This window comes from Eutrigla gurnardus, assembly GCF_963514095.1.
Source record: "Eutrigla gurnardus genome assembly, chromosome: 16".
In the NCBI taxonomy this organism is placed as follows: domain Eukaryota; kingdom Metazoa; phylum Chordata; class Actinopteri; order Perciformes; family Triglidae; genus Eutrigla; species Eutrigla gurnardus.
In genome coordinates, this window is record NC_139927.1 from 18,014,644 (window position 1) to 18,038,334 (window position 23,691).

Genomic DNA, 23,691 nt, shown 5'->3' on the forward strand with positions numbered 1-23,691 from the left:
GTGTATATGGGAAATACTGACACAATCTTTTAGGGACAAACACACTGTGACCATCTGGGTGCTGACGGTAACCTAACGCTCTTGAGGTAATCACTTCGAGGGATAAAGAGACAGTAAAATGTTCACTTTATTTTCAGAAAAGTTTGAAGAATTTTGAAACAATTTACCATAAAAAAATAACAAGGGCCTTCACACACGAAACAATAAAAACACTACATTTCCTAATATTACTGTATGCAGACACATACACACACATACGCGCGCAGACACTTATTTTGTCGTATTTCCACGTGTACGGTACACTAAACCACAAAACGACGTTCAGATGTAGGTGTTATTACAGAGAGATACTGTGGCTTACATTCACATGGTTTCTCTGAATGGGCGAGGTGTGTATGCGTCCTGTGCTCCACGGATGGCGGCGGGGTCAGGTGGGAGACTACGGGCAAAAAAGATGGAGGCACATTCCTCTCCTGAGGCAGAGGGGTAAAGGAGAACTTTCTTTTTACTTTTTCCCTTTTTTTCCCTTTCCTTTACGACAGACTCTCACACCTCTTCAGCAGGGAATCCGGGGGCCGAGGGTAGTAGCCGGTGGTGCAGGGCTTGTCGGGAGAAAACCTGGGGAACTTGTAATCCAGAGGGAGATCTAGAAAGGGTAAAAATCAAACAGGGAAAGTCAACTGCAGAGCCGTCTTAACGTTTATTGCACTGCTCCCACTGAGAGGCAACAGCAAGTGTTCAAGAGCAATAATTCATTGTTCACTGGAAAAGTGCACATTGTTCTCAACAGCAGGCAGTAATCACTCAGAATGTTGGACTCCTGTTTGATCTTCTGCCTCCGAAGACACAACTCTGGAATAAAACATCAATAACACGGCCTGCACTGGGCTGGGGGAGAACAAAAAAACAAAACTGAAGCAGTAGAATCTAATTTTAAAGTTTAAATGAAGTATTGTGGGCAACACATGTTGTTCAGCTTTGACAGTTTCTGTTAAAATCGCAGCTGCTGTTGGCCGTCAATACAAAGAATCTCCGACTGCATCTCCAAGCAGCAACCGTACTGGATCTGGATCCATCTGGATTCTAGTTTGAAGCTGTTAACAAAGTTAGCTTCAGGATTCACAGAATGAGTATTTGATATTGGTGCATTGATTGGATAGTACTTCACTACAAATTGTATATATGTTGCATTACTTGAATTATATTCAGGCCACTGAATGTGGCTATTCAGAGCAGGTTTTAACACTTCTACCTCGTTCGTTTGAAGCTATCTGACTTCTAGTTCAACCGCCGTGTGGTTAGCGTGCAATCTCATCCCTGCAAGAAGATGATGCACGTTGTGATAAAATCTGTTACCAAGAAGTTTCAGACCTCAGTATGATATCGCCTGCACTTAGACAGAAGCACTCAGGCATCAGTGCATCAAGATATGGTGGAACTGCAAATGAAACCACGTTTAGACTCAACAACTGACTCAACAATGTGAAATGAGCCCTCGTCGTCGTTATATCGGAGACTGGTTCGGTTTTCCCAGAACCGCTCCGCTGCTGAGATGGTTAATTCTAACATTGTCTCCACATCTGCGTCTGCTCAGTCCTCGTCTGATTCTTGTGAATGTTTCTGCGTTCAAATGATGTGCAGAATGTTAGATGTGGGAATAGAGGTCGGATTGTTTTTCTTGTTTTCAAACCGAGGGTTTCATTCCCGGTCATGTTCTGTGCAGCACGTGGGCTCATTTACGGGAACAGACTGGCACACATATTGGCTGAAGAAAAAAGAAAATATGGGGTTCGATTTTTGTATACGAGCCACAGGCTGATACCAGTTTCATTTGCAGTTGATGCTGTTTTAAATGGTAGAAACTTTCTTTATCTAATCTCAAACAAGACAGATATCCGTTTCTGAACGAGGTACAACCTCCTCCAGCATATTTGTTATCTTGCAACATTAATCTTGCAGTATAAATTATTTTCTATTTAAAAATGCTATTGCTCACTTTTGAAGCATTTCATGAACCATCAGAGATCCTCAGTGAACGAACCTTTTCTCTCAGGAAACATCTGCCTGAGAAGATATGCTTCGCTGACCCGCTATTATTATATCAGTTTATCCTGATTTAAGTTGATTCTGCTTATTTCCCTATTTTCTGTTGTCACTTTTTATTGATTTAAATGGTTCCTTTTTTTATTCTGCACTCTATTTACATAGACTTTCTTACTATTTGTTATGTTTTGAAGCATTTTGTATCTTTTGTTTAGAGAAAACTGTATAATGATTATTACTGTTTTTTTTTTTTTTTTTGCTTCCTCATAACTGTAGATCTGTACGATTTGTCTCCTGGTGCCACATACCTGCTATGTGCTCGACACTAGGGATGGCCATGGTGCTGTATTTGTGAATGCAGTGGCAGCACCAGGTCAGTTTCTGGCTCTCCTCGTCCCCTCCTCCGCTTCTATGTACGTCGACAAAGTAGGAGCCCCACTGCTTGGACACGTCAGAGGGCGACTTCATGCCCCGCTCCTGTTGAGACAGTCCACACACAACACCAGAACTATGTAACAATGTCGAGATTCATTGGCAGACGTGTGCAGACACGATAACGGGAGTCGAGACTTCAAACTGGCTCTAACCCAAGCGGCTCTGAGGATTATTCTGGCTACAGCCTGAATCATCGTTTCTGAGAAATCCCCCGCTCTGTTAGCCACAATCACTCTGAGAACATCCATCGGGTTTAAACAGAGAGAGAGCAACAGGATGTGGAGTCTGAAAGATGTAATAACATGCAAACCACACAAGCCAAAACGACAGGTTCGTGCTTTGAACATTATCAGCTTATGGCATCAGGAAATGTTACATGACATGAGAAGATGAAAAGATAACACACCGCGTTGTCATGGAGATTTGTAGCAAATATTTCTAAATAGATTATTCGAGGAGGAATCCGAGCATGCTGAAGCAGAAACCTCAGACCTACATGTAATTCAACCCAGATGAGAGCACTCATCACCAAATATACCGCTCATTAGTCTGCCTGCCTCCGCTGCTCCTCTGCAGCATTGCAGCGAATGCAACAGCTCAGAGCGCTCCGGTGTTGTCGTGACATCAGCTTGGGTATTTGAGATGAGGCTGATAAATGAAGAGGCGGCCACGGGAAGAGCAAGTCCCTGAAAACATTCATATACCATCACATGGTCATCATATCAAACTATTACACTACCGACGAGAATCAACACAAATAAAAACGGACGATCATCATCTAAATGTATAGATCTCTTTTTCGCTAATAGTCCTGAACAGTGCTCTAAAGCAGTCTCAGTTGTGCTTGGTTTTAGCGATCACAATTTAATTGCACTAAAGAGGAAAACCAAGGTTCCCAAAACAGCTGGTAGGATTATATATAAAAGAGCATATAAGCACTTTCAGCAGGAGCTTTTTGTGGAGGACGTAAAGAACACTAACTGGTCAACTGTGTGTAATGAGGAGGACCCGGATTCAGCATTGAGTATCTTCATGAGATTATTTATGCCAATAGCACACAAACATGCACCTTTAAAAAAACAACTGTGGCTGATTCAAGTGGCTTAACGTGTGATAAAGAGAATTACTGCAAATTAAGAAATCTGGTGACCAAACTGAATAGATGCAAAAAGAAAGAATATTACCAGAATAAAATTAAAGACTTTTACAAGAATTTGCAATTTCAAAGACCTGTTGAAATTGCAAATTATTTTAATAATTATTTTCTAAGCAAGGTTGATGGTCTCAGAAAAGGCTTAATGCCAAGCGATGGATCCTCCTCATGCACACTAATTGAGAAATGTATGATGAAGAATAAAAATGGTAAATTTGTCTTTGTGCAGACTGCTGTCCCGGACATAAATAAACTATTACTATCCCTACCAATTGAAAAACCTGCCGGTACAGACAACCTAGACGGTAAACTGCTACGACTTGCAGCTGCTCACATATCAGCTCCGATTTGTCACATCTTTAATAGATGTTTAACTAACGGGGTTTGTCCAAAGATTTGGAAAGAGGCTAAGATAATTCCAATACCAAAGGACAATAAATCTAACTTTACAGGTGTTAACAGCCGTCCAATAAGCTCTCTCTCTTTCATATCATATCCACTTTCCACCATGACAGTGAGCTAGACAGCTTTTTCAAGACACTCGTCGTGACGATATTCACGATGATCCTGCTCGTGAAAATTCCCCACAATCAACTAATTGCAACTGTTTTTATCCCGATCCGCAATAAAATCTTCTATCATCCCGTCCCTGTTACATATAAACATTTCTCCAATGATGATGTTGTCTTCTTCCTTGAACAGCCCGTTTTATTTTGAAAAGACATCCTGCTGCTCTGAGAGGCAGAGGGCACCACTGACTGATATTACACCCTCACATTAGACAGTTTGAACAAAAGGCTGAAATCGATGCGTTAGAACCAGAGTTGGCCTCTTTTTTTTGGGGCACCCACATTACCCACAATGCAACGTGACCACAGATAGCCTCCAGCGGAGAAGAGGAGCGAGCTCCAGAGGTCCGGTGAGCTCGCTGCTAAACGGAAACAGCTGCTTCAGTGAACTTACCTCAAACTTTCCCTTTTTCTCCAGCGGCTCCACTTGGGCCTCGTTGCACATTGCCGCGTCACTCTTCGGGACGCCCTCCCCCTCCATTTCCTCCACGATCATCACCGTCTCCCACTTCCCAAAGCTGCTGGCGGGGAACATGTCCGACCTCATGCTATCTCCAAAATACACCACCTGCAGGCAGACAGAGAGGACGGCTTGTTAACTTTACACAACACTTAAAGTGCTGTGGTAAAGACATCTTCTTTTAGCAGCAGTCAAAGTCCCCCCCCCCCCCCCCCCCCCCAGGATGAACTAGACCAGACACGATGAGTCTGCAAAACTCATCACAAGCCCTTTGACCATCAAATCTCTTTTGTCCTCCGCGTCTGGAAAGAAAAGCAAGCTGAGGCAGGCTTCCCTGAGATGCATTCCAACACTGAAGTGCAGGCGCTCGAAGCTTCAAATCTCATCTCAACAACCATTTCCTTCTATTCCCTTATAAAGGGGAGAGGAAATATGAGTAACACCGGACACTAAAATGACAAGACAGGAAAAAGGCTTGATAGTAACAAGGGCCGACAGAGGGGAACACATGGGAGATTTAGATTTGTTCATACAGAATGCTTCCAAATTATTTTAATACATTAAACCACTACGAGTGGGACGATATGAACATTTCATGTCACGAATATCCTGGCCAAAATAATTCAGATCAAATCTGTAACATTCTCCCCCCTCAACCAACCAACCAACGCTTATATCTCATGTAATGGAATGTGAAGACCTGAACTTTGCATTCAGGCTCACTAATGATGTGTGTGAAACATGAAAACCACGCTCCATATCATCACCTGAAAAACCTTTTATGCAAGTGGCATCGTGTAAACCCTTTCTAGCCGCCAAAGGACGTAAAAAGGACGTAAGGCATTCCAGTAGCTGCGTGTCGTCCCTCCCCCCTCACAGAGCTGTGCTGCGTTCGAGGCCGGCCCTTCCACATGTAAACAAACACACGGGGCTAATAGGAACTGCTGCTGCTGCAGGGAATCACATTTCCACCAGACTTTTCCCAGAACTACCACCAGCTGGTCTACGTAGCCCCCCAAAAAGCCCCGCTCTTCTCATTGCTCAGCAGTGCTGCTGCCACAGTCATGGGATCACTGCAAGAAATATTTACAGAGGCCGAGGATTCCAGCACAGGAGAGCACGAGATCCACTGTGGAGGAATACAGTTACATCAGCCTGAAGCCGACAGAAACCAGCAGAAACACATGCACACAACAGGACACTGCACCATCTTTAACTCTGAGCACGATAACCAGCTCGACAGCTTCTTGTGACGATATTTACAATTATCTGGGTAATGGAAACTCATCATGGTCAACAATCCACCACAAAATCCTGTATCGTCCCGTCTCTAGTGACCGTTATTACCCCCCCCCCCCACATCATCATCAAGAACTGCAAGATCATTGTTAATGTCTCCCGAGCGCCGGGATTTGTTGGAGTAGACCGGGTCCAAGAAACTATCGCAGGCTCGCCTTTTAATTGATCACCCGTTTTCATTGGAGGAAATACAGCAATACACAGCTTAGTGCTTTGGTAGGAGGTCTCGTTAACATGTTTGTGTGTTCCTGCTCTTTAATGACTACCGATGGAGTTGAATACTTAGCTTGGATGAGGGTCACTGCCTCGTTCCAAATCTTTTCATGTACTTAAGAATTAAATCAAATGTTCTGAATGGTGCAATAACTATTCTGTAAGTCTGCTGACTATCAAAAACGACAATTTAAGACTCAGCTTAGACTTGGACTTGAAGAAAAATGACTAATTTGGTATCTGGCTCCCGAAAAATACTTTTTTAACCCCAAGAATAATAAGAAAATAAACGGCAGGCTGTATAGTCAGATAACTTATTAGCATTAAAAAGGACTTTATCTCAGTTATACTTTCTAAAACAGACTATTTCAATTTATTGAGTCCTGAATCAACAATTCAGCTTTTCATCAACTCACTGTTTGGGTTTACTACGGGATGCTTGGAATCAACAATTCAGCTTTTCACTGCGTTACAATAAAACTGGTGTGGGTGGGGTTTTTTCTCAGCTATCAAACAGGAAAATAAAAAAACGCTATACATGGGTTAATGAAACCATGGGCGCTATTATAATGATCTATGACTCATGACTAAAGTGCATTTCGGGCACGTCCCACTCCATTTGAGCTGGTTAAACTGCTTCATGTTTGAATCAGCCATCATCGGCTGTGTAGGACGGTTGAGAATGTACGGTCTAGTCACTGATTCCCCAATGAAAAGATGGTGCTGACAGTCCAACATCTGGTTTGCTACACAGTGAACAGGTGGAGGACGAGGACTCCAGAGTGGCTCTGGGTCTGATGGATGTCTCAGCGGTGATGTACCTCATCAAGGCGCGTTGCCCTGACTCTGTTTGAGCCGTTTCTTGCTATCAGAAACGGCTTCCTGCAGGCGTAAGATGACATGCGGTGTGGGGCCCCGTCTCTTATCAGCTCATCACTCAGAGGAGCAGTTAAAGCTAAAGCCAGACCCAGGTAAACAGAGCTGCAGGCATGCAGAGGGGCCTTAATGAGGCCATTGTGCTGCACGCTGTGTGGGGCCTGGAGTAACAAGACGGCAGGGCAAAACCCCATTTTGTCATTTGGTCTCATATTCAGTCCCAACATGTTGTATTCCTCCAAGTTGTGAGAGATTCTGCCAACAGAATGAGATCATTACATATGTTTTCAATGCAGTATAAGGAGGCCTACCGACCAAAACAATCATCAAAACCATACTTCGATTTTCTCAGAACTTTAAGATCTTTTCACTCTATTTTAAAAAGGAGGACCAATAGAAATGAGACCCAGACAGAATCAATGCCACTTGACATTTTGAGGATAGCTTTTTTTTATCTTGACTGTCAGTCATTAAACTTCTTCTCATAACAGTTTAGACTTACTGGAACAGTGTGATCGCGATCTAAAAATGGTTTTATCCTGTAAGAATTGTGCCACACATGATGTTGGATCGCTTTTGTAGTGTAGCTGTTTAAAAGTACAAGACTGTGAAAATCAGTGATAGTAAAGAGTTTCCACCAACAGTGAGGTAAGTGATGTCTCTCTGTGTGTGTTGGGTACCAGGATGTAACGTTACTCACAATAACAACAGGTCTTGCTCCTTCTTTCTCTTCCGACTGGTAAAAAACACATCTGGTAAGAAAACGTGACATTAGTGAAGGTAGCAAAGTTAGATAGCTAGTGAGACGAGAGACGTAGTACGCTTAGTGGTTTCACACTAAACTACGATAGACTGAGACTTTCTTGACTTGCAAGATTATCTGACATGACATGACAATAACGGAAACTGGAAGGGGCGGGACTTAGGCTCAGCCTCTATATCCTGCGCTAAAATATCGATCAATGCATGACCCGCTTCTTCGTCGGCTTCATACATTTCATAATTTGGTCATCGACTGAATGATCGCAGCGGCTCGTATCGGGCGTGAATCTCCACGATCAGGTCGGCCGCGACCCAGTCTGCTTCAGCAGTGTGGCCAGAGATGATTGAATGCCTCTATTCAGCCCACCTGCATTAAGTCCTGCCAGGTGAAAGTGGAGAGAAGTGAAAACACAGAGTGCCTCAGGTCACCCCGGAGGAGTGTTTAAAGCAGCTATAAGTGCAGGTTGACACTGAATTCCACAAGAGCTTTCTCCACGTGGCCGGGAACAGAGGCGGCATTGAGCAGAGGGGCTGGGAGGAGGGGGGACTGGAGCTAGGAGGAGGGGGGACTGGAGCTGGGAGGAGGGGGGGACTGGAGCTGGGAGGAGGGGGGACTGGAGCTGGGAGGAGGGGGGGACTGGAGCTGGGAGGAGGGGGGACTGGAGCTGGGAGGAGGGGGGCTGGAGCTGGGAAGAGGGGGGACTGGAGCTGGGAGGAGGGGGACGATGACAAGTACTGCTGAGTGAACTTCGGATGGGCTTTTTTTTTGTTATAACTTATTTATTGAATAAATAAAATGGGACCAGTTTTATTTGCCTTACTGTTATAGAGATTTATTGTCTAATTGTCATAATTTACTAAATGAACATCATGCTGTATTTATGAGGACTTGAAACTAGAGATTAAGACCATAAACTCATGTTTATAATCTTTACTGAGATAATAAATCAAGTAATAAGTCGGGTCACTTTCTCATTGTCTTCCATGCAATCAGACTTCTTTTTGCAGCTAGAGGAGTTCTAGGCACTTCAGCATTGGCTTTTCAGAACCGGAGGTTGCCGCCTGATCGGCACGAACCAAACGGACAACAGCTTGAGAAAAAAGTCATTCCAGGAAGATAAACACAAAGGAATGGAGCTATTCAAATCTTATTCTGTAGAACGCATTATTTGTGCGAAATTCTGGAGAAAAAGGGATAAGTAGCTGTCAAGAATGCAATGTCATGAATGAGAGTAGCTGCAAAAAACCATGCTTGCTAAGTGGGAACATGCTGGCAGCAGCACAGCAAGATTATTCAAGACTCTCTGCTCTCTCTCCTGACTGCAAACTGCCCCACATCTTCCTTCCCCAGAGAGTAACATGAGATCGGATGGTGCTAATAGGACAGCTTCCTCCATTTTTGTGTCTCTTGCTTCGGGTTGTAAGGGGTCGGAAAATTTCTGCTGAATGCCTGGAAAATGTCCAAGGGAAGTTAAGCTTGGGAAGTTGCAATTTCGACCAATTATCGTACCTTTAAAAAGTGAACTTGCACTATTGCGCTGGCTAATGGTTACGTGATTTCAGGTTTTTAAGTTTTGATTATATTACTGGCTGTTTTTATTTCAAAATAAGTGGCTTAGATCAGTGGTTCCCAAACTTTTGGAAACTGTGACACTACTTTTTTAGTAATATTTAAAAAAAAACACATACAGTACAGTACTCCTCTTGAGCTCACTCTGGACCGCCACACCGGTTCGTAGATTTTCCCAACAGACGAGGCATTCCAGCGTTCCCCTCCCTCCTGCATAAAGCCATCAGCCAAGTAGCTTTCACTATGCTGTCTGATGTGAGCTGCTTTGGCTGGCTCACGTTCAGAATGCTGAGGGCTCAGATGAGTCTGCATATGTATTTTTTTCTACAAATCACTACGGCATTGTTATTCTTGTCCTTCTATTTGTACTCTGTAGTGTTGTGCCCTGCCGCTCTGCTCCCCGTCTCTGGAACTCCTACCACCGGAACTCAGGAACACGACCTCACTTCAAATCCAAACTGAAAACCCATCTGTTCAAAACTGCCTTTCCCTTTGATCTCATTTGCACTGTGCTGCTGTTATTTTCACCTGATTTGATCATTTTCTTTACTCCCCATTTTTTGTTGCGCTGTTTTTAAAGCAACACTAAAGAGTTTTTAGTGCCTAAAACGTTTCCAAAATAGTTTCAGTGGTTCATCACCTCAAAACTGGGTGAACGGCACTTCAGCATTCGCTCTGCGGCCCTCTATTGGCTGTAACCGCACTATGTAACTTTGCCTCCTCGGGTAGTGGTTTTGTAGTTCTAATGAGACTACGAATTTGACCTGCTTTACGGCAAGCGTTACAAAAGCCGGTAGGTGGAGGCTCTGCATGGAGATCAGAGGGAGAACACCCGGCAGGTGCGTGGAAGATACCTTGCAGCTAGGTAGTTTTTAAATTGGCGTCATGGCAGAGCCTGCAAAGAAAAGGAGGAGTATAATGTCCGATGAGGCGAAGGAAAGAAAACGGGAGCATGACAAAGAAAGAGCTCGAACGAGAGTGAATATCGGACCGGCTCACACTCGTTGGCGAGAGCTGAAGGAGGCTACAAAATGCAAGACGGATGGTGACTTGGCTTTGTTGCTGCTGGACTTATAAAATAATACCGGTAATCATTACAATACATTGTCGATTATTTTATTGGCTCATGTTAGCTAAGGCGTTAGCTATTGTGCTAATATATATTTAACTATCGCTATGGCTCATGTTAGCTAATCTTAGCTAAGGCGTTAGCTACTCTACCTTGTCACTGGACATCGTTTAAATCCTTCATCGTTTCCAGAGCCGGTTCTGCATACAAACAAATAACGTGCGTGCGACGGTAGGCTAAATTATTTACGATGGCAGTAATGGACAATTCCCTTCCAACCTGTAAGGGGGCCGAAGAGGAAAACTTCTTAAGTGTTGCTTTAACAAATGTACGATGTCCTTGGGTGTCTAGAAAGGCGCCTATAAATAAAATGTATTATTATTATTATTATTATTATTACAAGCAAAGTAGAACAAAGTCTTAGGAACTATTGGCACGGTATTGAATCTTCAAACACTTGTTCTTCACTTGCTGACACTCATATGCAGGAAAAATGCTTCTTAACTGTAAGCAAGGTGATGTAGCACACTTAAAAAAAAAAATCTAATTTTAGGAAAACCGTCATAGCATAAAACCTAAGTCATTTCATTCTGTACTTTTTTCGGAACAGTACATTTACCACATTTCCTGTAACAACATGGAACTACTTTTTGTACAATCTGGACCACTGCCAGCCACACATTTCTGCATGTATTAGTGTTAGAATTGATAATATATTGCCATACTCAAGTTTAATTGATATTTTCTTACACCACTTATTACTTCCCGTATTGAGCTTCATTTTGAAGCCACCAGGTCCCCCGATCAGTTGTATCATAACTGGTCAAAATCAGAATAACCCACTTGCACTTTCTTCTTCTTCCTTTATTATTAATGGTATTATAACTGTATTATACTACAGACAATACACATTTTGTTTTCTCACCATGACTATGTTGTTATCCATAGAGGAGCAGGACTTATATATTGCAATGTGAAAATAGCAATAAAAAAACACCTGAATCTGCTTTGAGTTCAGAGGGTTAGCTCACCTTGGTTGTTCTCAGTTGAGAATTGTTTGTGAACATAACCACTGTAGCATGGGACTCTAGAAAAGGTGAATCTTGCTTTTATCAAGTTACGTTTCTCCATCATACTGGAGAGATTTAAAAAAGCAGCTCTGATCCTGGGAGAAACCGCCCCTAAGAATGGACAGCATTGTAGAAAAGCATTATGAGGGGAGTTGGCTGCACTATCTGGCCTGTTTCATCAGTGAGCTCCCGGCATGTTGGCACACAGCCGCCCCGTCGACAGCCGTGCCAACGTCCACGTTCCTCCTCTCCATCACACCGGTGTGATTTTCCCTGAGCCTATTTATCGTGAAGCCCTCATCTCTCTCAGCCTCGGCCAAAAAAACAAAGTTGGAGTCGACCTCAAAGCGAGCCCGAGACGTCGTTGACCCAGAGGTCCGACCGCTCGCTCCTGTTGACACACAGTAAGATGAGGCTGGCCTACCTTGGGCTCTGGCTTGCCCGTCATGGTCTTGACCAGCTCGTGGAGGTGCGGCCAGTTGCCCTGGGAGTACCAGCCGGGTTTGTCCAGCGACGGCAGCCCCTCGCTCTCCTCCACGTCGTTCACTGCAGGAAATCAGACACCACAGTTTGACCACACAGCCAGCCAGCACACGACCGCACAGCGTCCAGCGCTGAACCTCGTCAGCTAAATGTTACTACAGCTCAGAATCATATTGGACTGTGAGCTCCCAACACTCCCAGTAAAACTGTGGTTCTCTAAAAGGTAAATCTCAGGGATTGTGATGATTAACAGGAAGGTTTTTTTCTCTCTCAAATCTTTTTCTTGTGAATTACCAGATCATTTAACTCATTCAGGTCTAATAAGCAGCATCTTGCATTTCAGTAGCATTGTGTCTTAGCCAGTAGTGTCAGCCAATGAAATGAGATTTATGGACTAAAAGTTAGATATTGTGATTAAAAAATATATTTTTATAAACATTTTTAGAATAGTGTCCCAGACTGGTCCGGTTAAGTCCAGGAGAAAGTGGCTCCTTCTCATCGTTACTGTTGTGCATTTAAATAATTGCAAAAGTACAACAGTGATATGCTTTATCATGTGGCAGCTTGATTCATGTGTTGGTAAGACTCATCCAGAGCAAACAGAAGCTGCTTTGCCCTGCAGGCTGACTTGCCATTACATACAAAAAATAATTGTAGCTGTAGAACGCTCACCAGACGTGGCACTCAATATGAATTATTGCAGCTAATCCTGAGTTATACAGACCAGACTGTATTCACAAAACCATGACTCTATACTCTCATAGAGAAAGTTGAGCAGCGAACTCTCAACATAGAAAAGAAATGGTCGTTGATTAACATGGACTCAGCTTATATAAGGCCGTTTCAACAGTGGGTATGTTTATGTCGATACAAACACATTATGTGTGGGATACTCCAATATTGTGAATATGAGATGACGGTCTCAGATGGCCAGAATAACCTCCATACATATTCTGGCTTCGGGGGGAAAAAACAGCTACCTGAAGGGTAGAGAGTAATACCTAGGGCTACTTCTCTTCTTCATTTAATCTTCCCAAGAAATACATTTCTTCAGTTTACCTTGAAATAATCAATATTATAGTATTTGTTCTGGATAAACGGGGGCTGAAGAACATAACGAGAGAGGATGGACCTGACGGTCTACATGGGTTCATGTGATTTAGACATTTCCTTTAACTTTAAGTCAGTGACCTAATGACAACCAGAAACATGAGTTATCTATGAAGTTGGCACAGACATGTCTGCAGGCGTCCCTAATTATCTGGATGGGGATGGTCTGGTTTGTGGAGCACATACTGCAGCTTATTTCAAAGTCCCTGTCTGCAAACACAGAGATAAGACGAGACACGAGTGAAATATGTGATGCAATTAAACACGTAATTACTGTGATTACAATTAAGCACAATTAGGTTTCGACTTTCCAAGAACATAATTTCAAAAAATAAAAGCTTTCTATCTTTGTCACTGGCAAAATGGCTTCCTACTAAATTTTCAAAGTTTTTGCAGACGAAGATCAGTTTTACTAAACATGGAGAGCAGAACTCAGTATGAGGAAATAGTTGTCTTATAGCTTCAATGTCTCTGAAGGATCTGATGAATGTGAAATGATGTTTATGAAATACATAAATGTGATTTATTTGCAGCAGCAGCTGTGAACATTCTTAATTAAACTAATGAATAGCCTTTTAAATGTGGTGGCTTTCCTGTAATCTGGGGATCTATAGGCCACCTTCTTTGAAGTAGATGATTGCTGCTCTGGGTCCGACTGCTCTATAAGAGCAACAGCAGCAGATCCTCACTGTTCTGCAGGACCACCACGGGTTCAAACCGAGGTTAAATATGCTATAAATATTGTGACAGGAGAGAGTGAAGGAACGGGGACGAGCACCCACGCATGCGAGCGTTCGCCCACTGGAGGTAACAGCTGTGCGGCCGCTGGAGGAAGAGGAATGAGAGGTATGTGGTCCGGAGCTCGGAGAGGTGCTAACTGTGCAGCCGAGATGAGCAGTGGCTTTGAAGACCTCGTGGAGCCCGAGGTCACGACTTGATTTATGATGAACGCCTTTCACTGACTGGAGGCGTTTCGAAACAGAGATCCCGCTGTAATGAAGGAAAGAAGACGCCATCGCACCGTTTATACTGAACTTTGGTTTGTGGTTTAACGCTGCAACAGAGGGAGTGTGACGCGTAGCACCAACGGCGTTGGCGATAGTGTGACGTATTAAAATAATTGTGATTCACGCTATTAATCATCAAAATATGATCAAAACAGCACATAAACATCCTGGTATCACTTTACATTTTTTAGTTGCATCACGGATGAGATGCAAATCTTTTTAATGAACACCCTTTTTAGTGAAAAGTAATCAAATAAATAATAAGATAAAACTAATCATTTTTAAAATTCATTTTTGTATCCTGTTATTTAAAAAAGAATCAGGCTCTATTTTTCACTCCTACAATGCCAGCGAGCTAGACAGCTTTTTCATGTCAATCGTGACGTTATTTATGATTATCTTAACAATGGAGATTGTGTGTGTTTTATCGCACACAACATAAAGAGTCACTGTTCCTGATTGTGATCCTGGTCTCATCTGGATGCCAACTCTGTGGAGTTTACTATCAAAAATGATTATAAGCAGCCATGTCCTGCATGTCATTGTTACAAATGCTTGGAAACGGTTAAATAATCAAGTCTTATGGTACAGCATCTGGGTCGAATGCTTCCAGATAAAATGTATTATCTAAGAGATATTAAAAAAAGAACATTTTGAGAGTGCAGAACAACAAGGGTTTGTCCAAAATAAAAGGAGTAGCCAGAGGAAGAACAGATGCTTTCTTTTCTGCCAACGTGGCAAAACTGAGGAGGAGCAAGGCAGAGAGAGTAGAGAATATTCCACAGAGTGGATCATCCTGTCTTCACACAAAATGCATTTTCACTGACGGGAATACGATCCAGATGAGGGCAGCGTTCCAACGGGCCGGGCCCTGCCGGCGCTCACCTTCGACGTGAGCGTTCAGGGTCAGACGGCGCGCTAGTGAGAGAGAGAGAGGGAGGGCGGCCCAGGGAGGGCGGAGTCAGCCAATGAAATGTTGGCGACTGATATCAATCTCACACAGCTGTTTGAAATCTCCTTTGAAGAGATCACAGCTGGACAGTTTCCTTACGATGTACTCCTGAAATAACACAAGGTATGCACCATACTGCAAATGTCTAAGAGCCACTCGTCAGTTCACCCAGTTAAATATTGTATTTTTTCCCTTAAGTGGTATCTAGCTATGCAGATAGGTTTCATGTGCCCAGGTTTTAAGATTCCTCAATGCAATGGAGGTTAATGGAATTTAGTCCGCACTGCCAAAAGATTTTAAAACATTTATTAAAAAGCATGTAAAATTAGCAGCAGACCAAAACAACACACAAGAAAACTTCAATCCTCACAGGAAGTTAGATTTAGGCAAAAAAAATTACTTTGTCGACTCACAACTCACGTGACTAGTGAGTGAAAAACAAATGATTAAAATGACGATGTTTGCTTTTAGTTTTAGACCGGGCACGATGGACAGTCATTGCACTACATCGATTTGGTCGTGGGATTGGGTTAAAAAAAAAAACAGATTTTCTGACTCTTTTAATATATGCCATTTCCTGTATCCTCTGCGTTGGTCTCCCATGACCGTTTAATTAATATTCTTAATAATACACTAGGTAAGAGAGGTCCATCTTTTTTGCAGCATTAGTTCTGTGAAAATCTCCCTCATCACCAAGCAACACCAAAATTGAAAAAGAAATATCTCTAAATGAATTCATATGGAATCGATTCAGGAAATCTGCAGCGATACCCTTCCCCCGTTTGTTTGTCTAGAAATAACCACAGCACAAAACTCCCCCATGTTTTAGAGAGAGAGAACAGATGATTTTAAGCTAAACAAAAGACAGGAGGTGAACATGAATGTGATGGCGAACAGCTGACTGGGGAGATGTTGATACTGGCACTTCCTGTGAGAGGATATGACCTGAAATGGGTGTCCCATTTCTATTGTGACAAAAGTTAGATATCAAAGCGATATGAGGTCGTGATGGTTGTTGAGACAGGCGGCTACGCGAGTGAATACATTGTGATAAATGATGCTAATTTTATAATAATTTAATTTTCTTGACAACTATGAACTTTTCTTTTGTCTTTGTCTCGGTTTTATTTATAAACCTGTATGTTGTTACTGTGAGTTATAAAAAATTAAATAAAATACGGTGAGAGCAGCAGGCCAGTACTCACCGAGGGTCCTAAAGGGTCTCTGCTGGGGCACCAAGGAGAAGAAACCGGGCTTCAGGGCGTTTGTGATGATGACGTCAAATAGCTCCTCGAAATCCTTCCTGCAACATCCGGAGAAACAGCATTAACCTCCGCGATAAGGCGCCTGGCCGCCGTGTGAAGGACAATGCCTGGACGGCATCCAAACACACTTGAGTTGCAAAAGCGCAAATAGCTGTGTGAAGCTAAACAGTTGTACGGATGATGGAGAACATGGAGCAATAAACAGTGTACGCTTGCTTACAGCTGCAGGGGGGAGACTTAGATCAATAAACACAGTCATGAAGTGATAGTGAGCATGTGGAGGACGGTGTCTCCTAGGAGACCGACAGTACTGTATGTATATATATGTAATGAGGATCTCTATAGAATCTTCCATATAAGGAGAAAAAGTCTTCCTGGGAACCGAGAAACATGTAAACCAATCGGTTTGATGAATGAGAGAGTGTGTGTGGTGAGCCCTCGTGTCATATGTATTTATCATAAGATAGAATAGCTCACTCAGTATAACTTAAATAGACTGATATGACCATTAGCTTAGATCATATTATGACTTGAAAGTTAAGTTTGCTATACACATAAAAATGTACTTTTCCCTGTATTCAACCATAGACTTGTCATCGTGACGTCACACATATGGCCGTCGGCATATTGGAATTTTTGCAACCAGTAAACGGAAGTGACCATATTTGGACAGCGGAGGAGTGACCTCAAGGACCACAAGATCTGACGACCACAGAGGGCAGAACGTGTTCGTCACATCCACAGATCCGTTTATTAGCTTCCATAATTGACGTAAACTTTACAGCTTCGTAAACTTTACAGCTAAGTGTTGAGTTAACAAAATGAACGCTAGGATGGGACACATTAACGGCGCGCCCTTACACTACTTCCTGTCTCAGTTTGCGTTGTTACGTGAGCTGAACTGTCTGGTGTGAAAACTATGAATCGCTACGGTATCACAAAACATAGTATTCTCAAGTGTATCGATACTTCCTAATGGCGAGCTATCGTGATGGTTTAAAAATGTGTTTGAAGATATCCTGAATCATCAGTTTTATCTGACTGTTGTAGCTTTATTTCATCCAGAAGAGAAGGTCAACACATCAACGAATAAATCAATGAAGTACGCAGCCCTGAAGCGAAACATGCATTTATCTCGTTGTGCCGGAGAGCAGCTTCTCTGGACAGCTTGTTGGTTGTTGGCCAGAAACCTCCTGTCAGACAACTCTGGCCTCGCCGTGCTACTTCTGACGGACGACTGTCGATGGCCTCCAGCCAGCTCGCCACGCTAAAGCCGGCTGGAAATCGGTGGCGGTTTTTCTCTTGAAAAAGACACTGAGAGGGCGCCTTTCACAACGAAGTGACAAACTGACACGATGAGACGCCAAGAGAATGAGGGAAGTGTAAGAGTTGATGAACACAAGGTGCAGGAACAACAGGCCAAGAGCCAAACGTGTGAACAAAGCTACATAACCTCTGGCGAGAGTGAAGCCGACTTCCTCTCGCAGCGACATAAATCTGCATCCCCCGACCTTGTAAAGCAACGGCTTGAACATGATTTGGAGCACACACATGCTCGTTCACATCTCTTCGGGGAGGCGACACAGACCGAGGGGGGGGGTTGAAACAGCAGGGGAGCAAGGGAAAAGGGGTGAGGACCAACAGAAATTGACCAGGCTGTTTGCTGCCAAACAGGAAATGGTGAGGGTGGGTGGATCGGGGGAGGAGGGGGGGTGGGAGGCCTGGCCCTTCCACAGCAAAACAAAACGGCTTTACCTCGACATGCTCTCTGCCGGACTACAGAGAACAATCGGCTCTGAGCACCAAAAGCGATAAAGCAGACCACCTGTGCAGGCGAGCGCAGGGTGAGATAGCGACACCTTACAAAGGCCTCACTGCTTAGAGCACCGCACTAATATGGACATTGTGAATTTTTTTCCCAAGGCTCTCGTGCTGCTTGATCGAGTGTATAACTCGGGGCTTAGGCTACGAAAATAAGCCTCGACCACAGAGCGTGCAAACAGAGGGAGGCCTGTCGAGCACAAAGCCAAGAGTTAAAACTACAAACAGCTCGCTGGAACAACAATTACTTTTGCTGCACACCTACAATTACACAATGAAGCGCTGGGTGTTAATCGTAAGAAACATGAAGCAGGACATTTAAGTCAGCAAAACTAATGGATTTAATGTGGAGACACGCTGTTTTTTTGTTGTTGTTGTAAGGTTTATTCTTCAAGTAGCTTTTTCAGAACTTTTAACGGGAGATCATTTGATAGTTGAAATCTATTTACGTTGTAACCAAGTAGAAAAGCATTGTTTATCAAACTCCTATTTCCAAAGTAAAAAATGAACGTACGTTAAGGGAAACGTTGGTACTTCAATCCCCGACTATTTTCCCATGTTTTTGGGTCTAAGCGAATAGCAATTTTAAATGTACGTCCACTAAAAGTTCTTGGTTTTCACGCCGACATGCTCCGATTGCTATTTCCATAATGTCTTTTTTTTTTTAAAGATTATTTTTTTGGCTAGAGTGCCATGCAAGCCTTTCTATTGTTTTTGTAGAGAGAGACAGTGTGGAAAGGGGAGATAGAGGGGGAAGATATGCGTGAAAGAGATCGCCGGGCCGGGAGTCGAGCCCCTAATCTCCGTGCCGAGGCCGAGCCTCCGTACATGGGGCGGCTGCCTTATCCACTGCGCCACCGATCGCCCCTATTTCCATAATGTCTGAAAACATTATGGAAAGGACTCTACAGAGAAATAAGTTGTGTTCTTTAGCTTGATCTGTTCGGTTTGTTGTTTGTCTCAAAGTCGTGGGCTTTTTCGACTGAGTTTTGGTTAGATACCCGAAATAAAAAATGAATATATTTTTAAAAAGATGCCTGAAATAAGGTCTGTAGTCGACACCAGCTGGAGAGATTTTAAGGTTTTCTATGACATAAAACACAGTAGTCTGTTTACAGCCTGACGTTAGCTTTTTAACTTCTGGCTACTTCATTTAAACTTTTAAAAAAGTGCTGGTTGTTTGTGATGATTATACTTATTATCTACAATGATCCTAAATCCAAATGGAAAAAAGTCCCATTGGCTCTTTGTTCAGAGAACCAGTGCGATGCTAAAATCCAGAGCTAGAGATATTTCTTTGTGGTTTGTCATAAATCACACCATTGAGATTACACATAGTATAAAATAAGATGATTTCAAGGTCTATTCATTAGCTTTTGCTAGCTTTTATTAACCTTTGGAGATTTAAGGCATGCTAGCTTTTTGACAAAGTGCATACTCATTTTTGGATTTTGTGTTAAATGTAGACAGACATAACATTAAACCCTTGGAAGTGCGGGATCCTTCCTAACCTTTCCTCTTGAGAATTTACAACTGAGCGATAAATGAGCCTCTTTTTCACTTCTGCAAAGAGAAAAAGAAGGAGAGGAAGAAAAATGTCAACGGCTTAACGTTGAGAGCGTGTTGCTGGAGGCTGCTGGGTGAGATGGGAGTGAGGCATAATGTGTGTGTGTGTGCGTGTGTGTGTGTAATGATGATGTTGTTCAGCTAAGACTTGTGAGCCAGCGCTGACTAAAGGAATGACTGACGACATGCAAGAGCTGTAAGGAATGTTGTGAGGTGAAGGAAAACCCCCCCAAACTGCCAGCTTTGACTGAGCAGAGACTTTTTGAGGTTGGGGGGGGGGGGGGCGAAGCACCGCAGACGTGGTCCCGGTCTTGTTAAGGAGACAGCCAGTCTGTGAAGTCGGCCTTACCCCAGGATGTGTTCGCAGATGAGCCTGCAGTAGTCACTGTGGGAGCTGGTGATGAGGAGGAGGACCTTCCCGGCGTTCTTCATGCTGCGCAGCCAGGTCTTGACAGAGTCCGAGCAGGGCTGCAGGTACCGGCCCGGGTCCCTCTTCACGCTGGGGAAGTACGTCCCAGCATCCTCTGGACGGAGACACCAACACACAGTCAGACAACGCTACATGCTAATCACCACCAGCTTAAGCCTATGAAATTACATTTCTACATGCGAGCAAATAATAAAAGAAATAGAAATAATGGAAATAAAAGTTTTATGGTCTGGTCACGCCAGCATTTATAACTGCAAGATTAAAAGCGATGCATTTGAATGGAATCTGAGTGGGACAGATCTGGTTTTGCTGGTTGATATAAACCGAATCTCCAGGGATTAGCCTGTTCACAGAATCCCATGAAACTTAACGTAATGAGTTGGGTTTTTTAGGAGACAGACATCAAAGACAGACACATGCTTCCATTTTTTCACTCTTACAAACTAAATGTTTACAGATTGAGCCAAGGCTGAACAATGACTTAATGTTTTTTTTAATATATATATATATATATATATATATACACGAGCTGCTGGGGTTTAATGTTGAACAGGCCTGAGTGGATGGATTCTGCTGACAAATCACCAAATATATCGACGTCTGCATGGTGAATATTAACAGGCCATAAATTTAAACTGCGCTTCCAACATTTTATTGTCTCTCCACAAGTTATGTGATCGGTTTATAGCTGAAGTTTTGTCCTGCTTAATCCTCCACGGAGGTAAAGGGGAGTTTGGGGTCACGCTTCCCACTTCTGAGGCATTGTCGACGGGCTATCCTCACTTTGAAGCCCCCCCCTCCCTCCCCAGCTGCCCTTCAGTACATCCTGCCAGCATACTGCTAAATATGGCAATGCTCTGATCTGCGTTACATAATCCCAGTCCATCACAGAATATAACTGTTGACCTAATGTTCTCAGCAAAGCCTTATGAATAAAACATAAACTAGAGGCTCTTGATTGGCGACATAATGGTACATCCCTGTGTGAAGACGAGGTTTACCGTTCTTGGCAATGAAAGGAAACTCGATAAAACCTTTCTTGGGGTTTTGTAATTACAGGAAATAAGACTTTTTTTTGTTACACTGAAAAACGTTTCAATCTTTCATCTGCTATGCTGCATGATCTAATGATGTGAACCAAAAAAAAGTTTGATTAAAACGATGGAAAAAAACTAAGCAGTTCTTATATTTTCTCATCAGTGGTTACATTTTTGTGGCAAACCAACAATACAGATCCAAAGCTTTGATGTTTGAACCCCCGTAGAACAACTGAATTATGGGAGGAAAACCATTTCTGCAGCAAATCAAATGGGTGTATCCTCTCAGGAGCATGACAACCAGCCTGTTCCATTGCAGAATATCTTGTGTGCACGATGACATTTTGACCTGAGAAGGAAAACTCACGGTGCCATTTTAAAATGGTCAGGGTTCATCCTCATGGGAGCTTAAATGTAGGGGGTTTTTAATGGTTATCAGTCATTTTTTAAGCCGATATGCCGATATAAATAAAATATAATAATTTTAAAATGTGCCACTCTGATGCAGCGCAGTCACTACTCTGTGGTCTACATCTTATTCATTTTAACTGTATGAAACTTCAGGGAACTATTTTATTTATTTGTTTGTTCAACTTCATAATAAAGCTGCTCCCTGCACACTTTGTGTTCAGCTCATGTTGAAAGGTTCTGTGAGTTCAGCATACACTATGGGACGGGGAGACCCAGGGACAAAATCTTATCAAACGAGGGTCTATATTTGGGTTTAAGGGGTCCTTGATGTGAACAAGAACCACATGTGATCCTGAACTTGATGATCTCACCTGTAGATTCCTTATGAGACCATTTGAACCAAACTAAAAACATTATTTCTCTTTAATCCTTCAATCTCCTCAAAGAAACAATGTTGTGTTAAACATTTGAAGAAAGGAGATTAACAACTGGCCTCTAGGATCACGTGGGAAACCTTGAACTTGGAACCGAGGGATTTGGGTCTGGGGGGGACAGGTCGGGACTTTTCTAAATAAATATCACTGTCCTTTAGCGGGGTTGTATTTTACGCTATGCTTCATAAGCTCATCTGCTTTTCTCTGTATGTCTTGCGTCTTTTTGCGCCCCCAAATCACCATCACCGACTCGGTTCTTGTGCATGAACCAAAAATGTGGATGATGGATTTAAGCGGCTCATGAAGTGAGAGTAAGATGCGTTTGGACATGCTGCCCTCATGTGGCGGAAAACGAGACTAGCACGAGGGAGGGAGGGAAAGGCTCTTTTTTAGGTTCAACAAAGGCAGTAACAGTTTCTAACCAGGCGATGGGAACAAACGCAAAGAAGCAAATGCCAAGATCTCAATCAGGTTCACACCTTTTCACTTCGGCCCGTCCTTCAGAAGTTTTTTTTATTACTTCCACAAACGATTACACCTTCAATTTTAACAGAAAAAAAGCAGGTCGGCAAATCAACATTCAGCCCTTCGGATGGGCAGTTCCTCTCCGCTGGGAGTCGGCAGCAGAAATCCTGTCCTGCCTCATTACCAACAGCCAGGGATGTCAGCTGAGGGAGGCTAAGAGAGCTCCCCTGCTAGCAAAATCCCACATCACACTAATCTTGTGTGTGCGAGAGGATAAACAGCTGACCTCGCCACCGTCTTTTGTGTTACATTTACCGTTTTATTCCACAGGGGACCTGAAGTTTACCACCCAAGTACACGGCTGAAACAAGGTCCCAGGGTAAGGGTCCACCCATGTCGTACCACATCAAAGCAAGACGCTGATTTTGTGTAAAAATTGTCAAAACGCCCAACTGAGGAAGACACGAAGGTTTGCACCTTAAAAGTAAAGACCTCCAAATTGGAGGGCTGTTATATGTGATGCAGGTGTTGCAATGACATTTTGTGCATCCGTTTTTAACATCGGTTTTAAAACACTGTCATCAATGAAAATCCATTCATCCGTTACATTTGGTACTTATTTATGAAATACTTCTGTAAATTATTTTTTTGTCAATTAAACGTAAAAGTTTTTTTTTTTTTAGGTGACAGAAATGGATGAGGAACGTTTTGTCTGTTTTATTCGTGTTTTTTATTTCTTACTTTGTTTGCTCTAGCCTAAAGACAAATACGGATTAAGATTCTGGTCAAAGGGTTTATTTGGAAAATTTACCACAAATTCTAGTAGCATTCTAGAAGCGGATGCTTTGTTTTAGAATATAGACAGAAAACTGCAGGAAAAAAATTACTTTTTCCACAAAGCTCCATGTATGAAACTCCCAGTGGGAGATCCACAGACAGACCACAGTGAACAGAGGCTATACAGGAAGTGACATCAGGACTGAATTCAGATTTTCTGGACCCAGAGACTGCTTATGTGGATGCAGGTGGGTAAACCCTGATCTGTTGCTGCTGGAAACTGGCACCTCTGCCTCTTCTTTGATCCATTTCTTCCTGCATTATTGTCCTTGTGTTATGAAAAATTAGTCTACTGAGAAGTTCTATCTCGTGTGAACATGTTGACCGCAAATGTTGTAACTCCACCCTTGACCT

General features: G+C 42.9%; 1 protein-coding gene across 1 annotated transcript in view; it reads right to left on the reverse strand.

Annotated features, from left to right (window-relative positions):
* Positions 1-532: 532 nt before the first annotated feature.
* nt5dc1 (5'-nucleotidase domain containing 1) overlaps positions 533-23,691 on the reverse strand; it is a 48,412-nt gene continuing 25,253 nt past the window's right edge. Inside the window, exons 7-12 of the mRNA XM_084029953.1 lie at positions 20,073-20,247; positions 16,277-16,374; positions 11,944-12,065; positions 4,595-4,768; positions 2,352-2,520; positions 533-646 (exon numbers count right to left, since the gene is read on the reverse strand). Of these exons, the coding sequence (XP_083886079.1) occupies positions 534-646; positions 2,352-2,520; positions 4,595-4,768; positions 11,944-12,065; positions 16,277-16,374; positions 20,073-20,247 (851 nt within the window). The 3' untranslated portion in view covers position 533. The remainder of the gene's footprint in view (positions 647-2,351; positions 2,521-4,594; positions 4,769-11,943; positions 12,066-16,276; positions 16,375-20,072; positions 20,248-23,691) is intronic.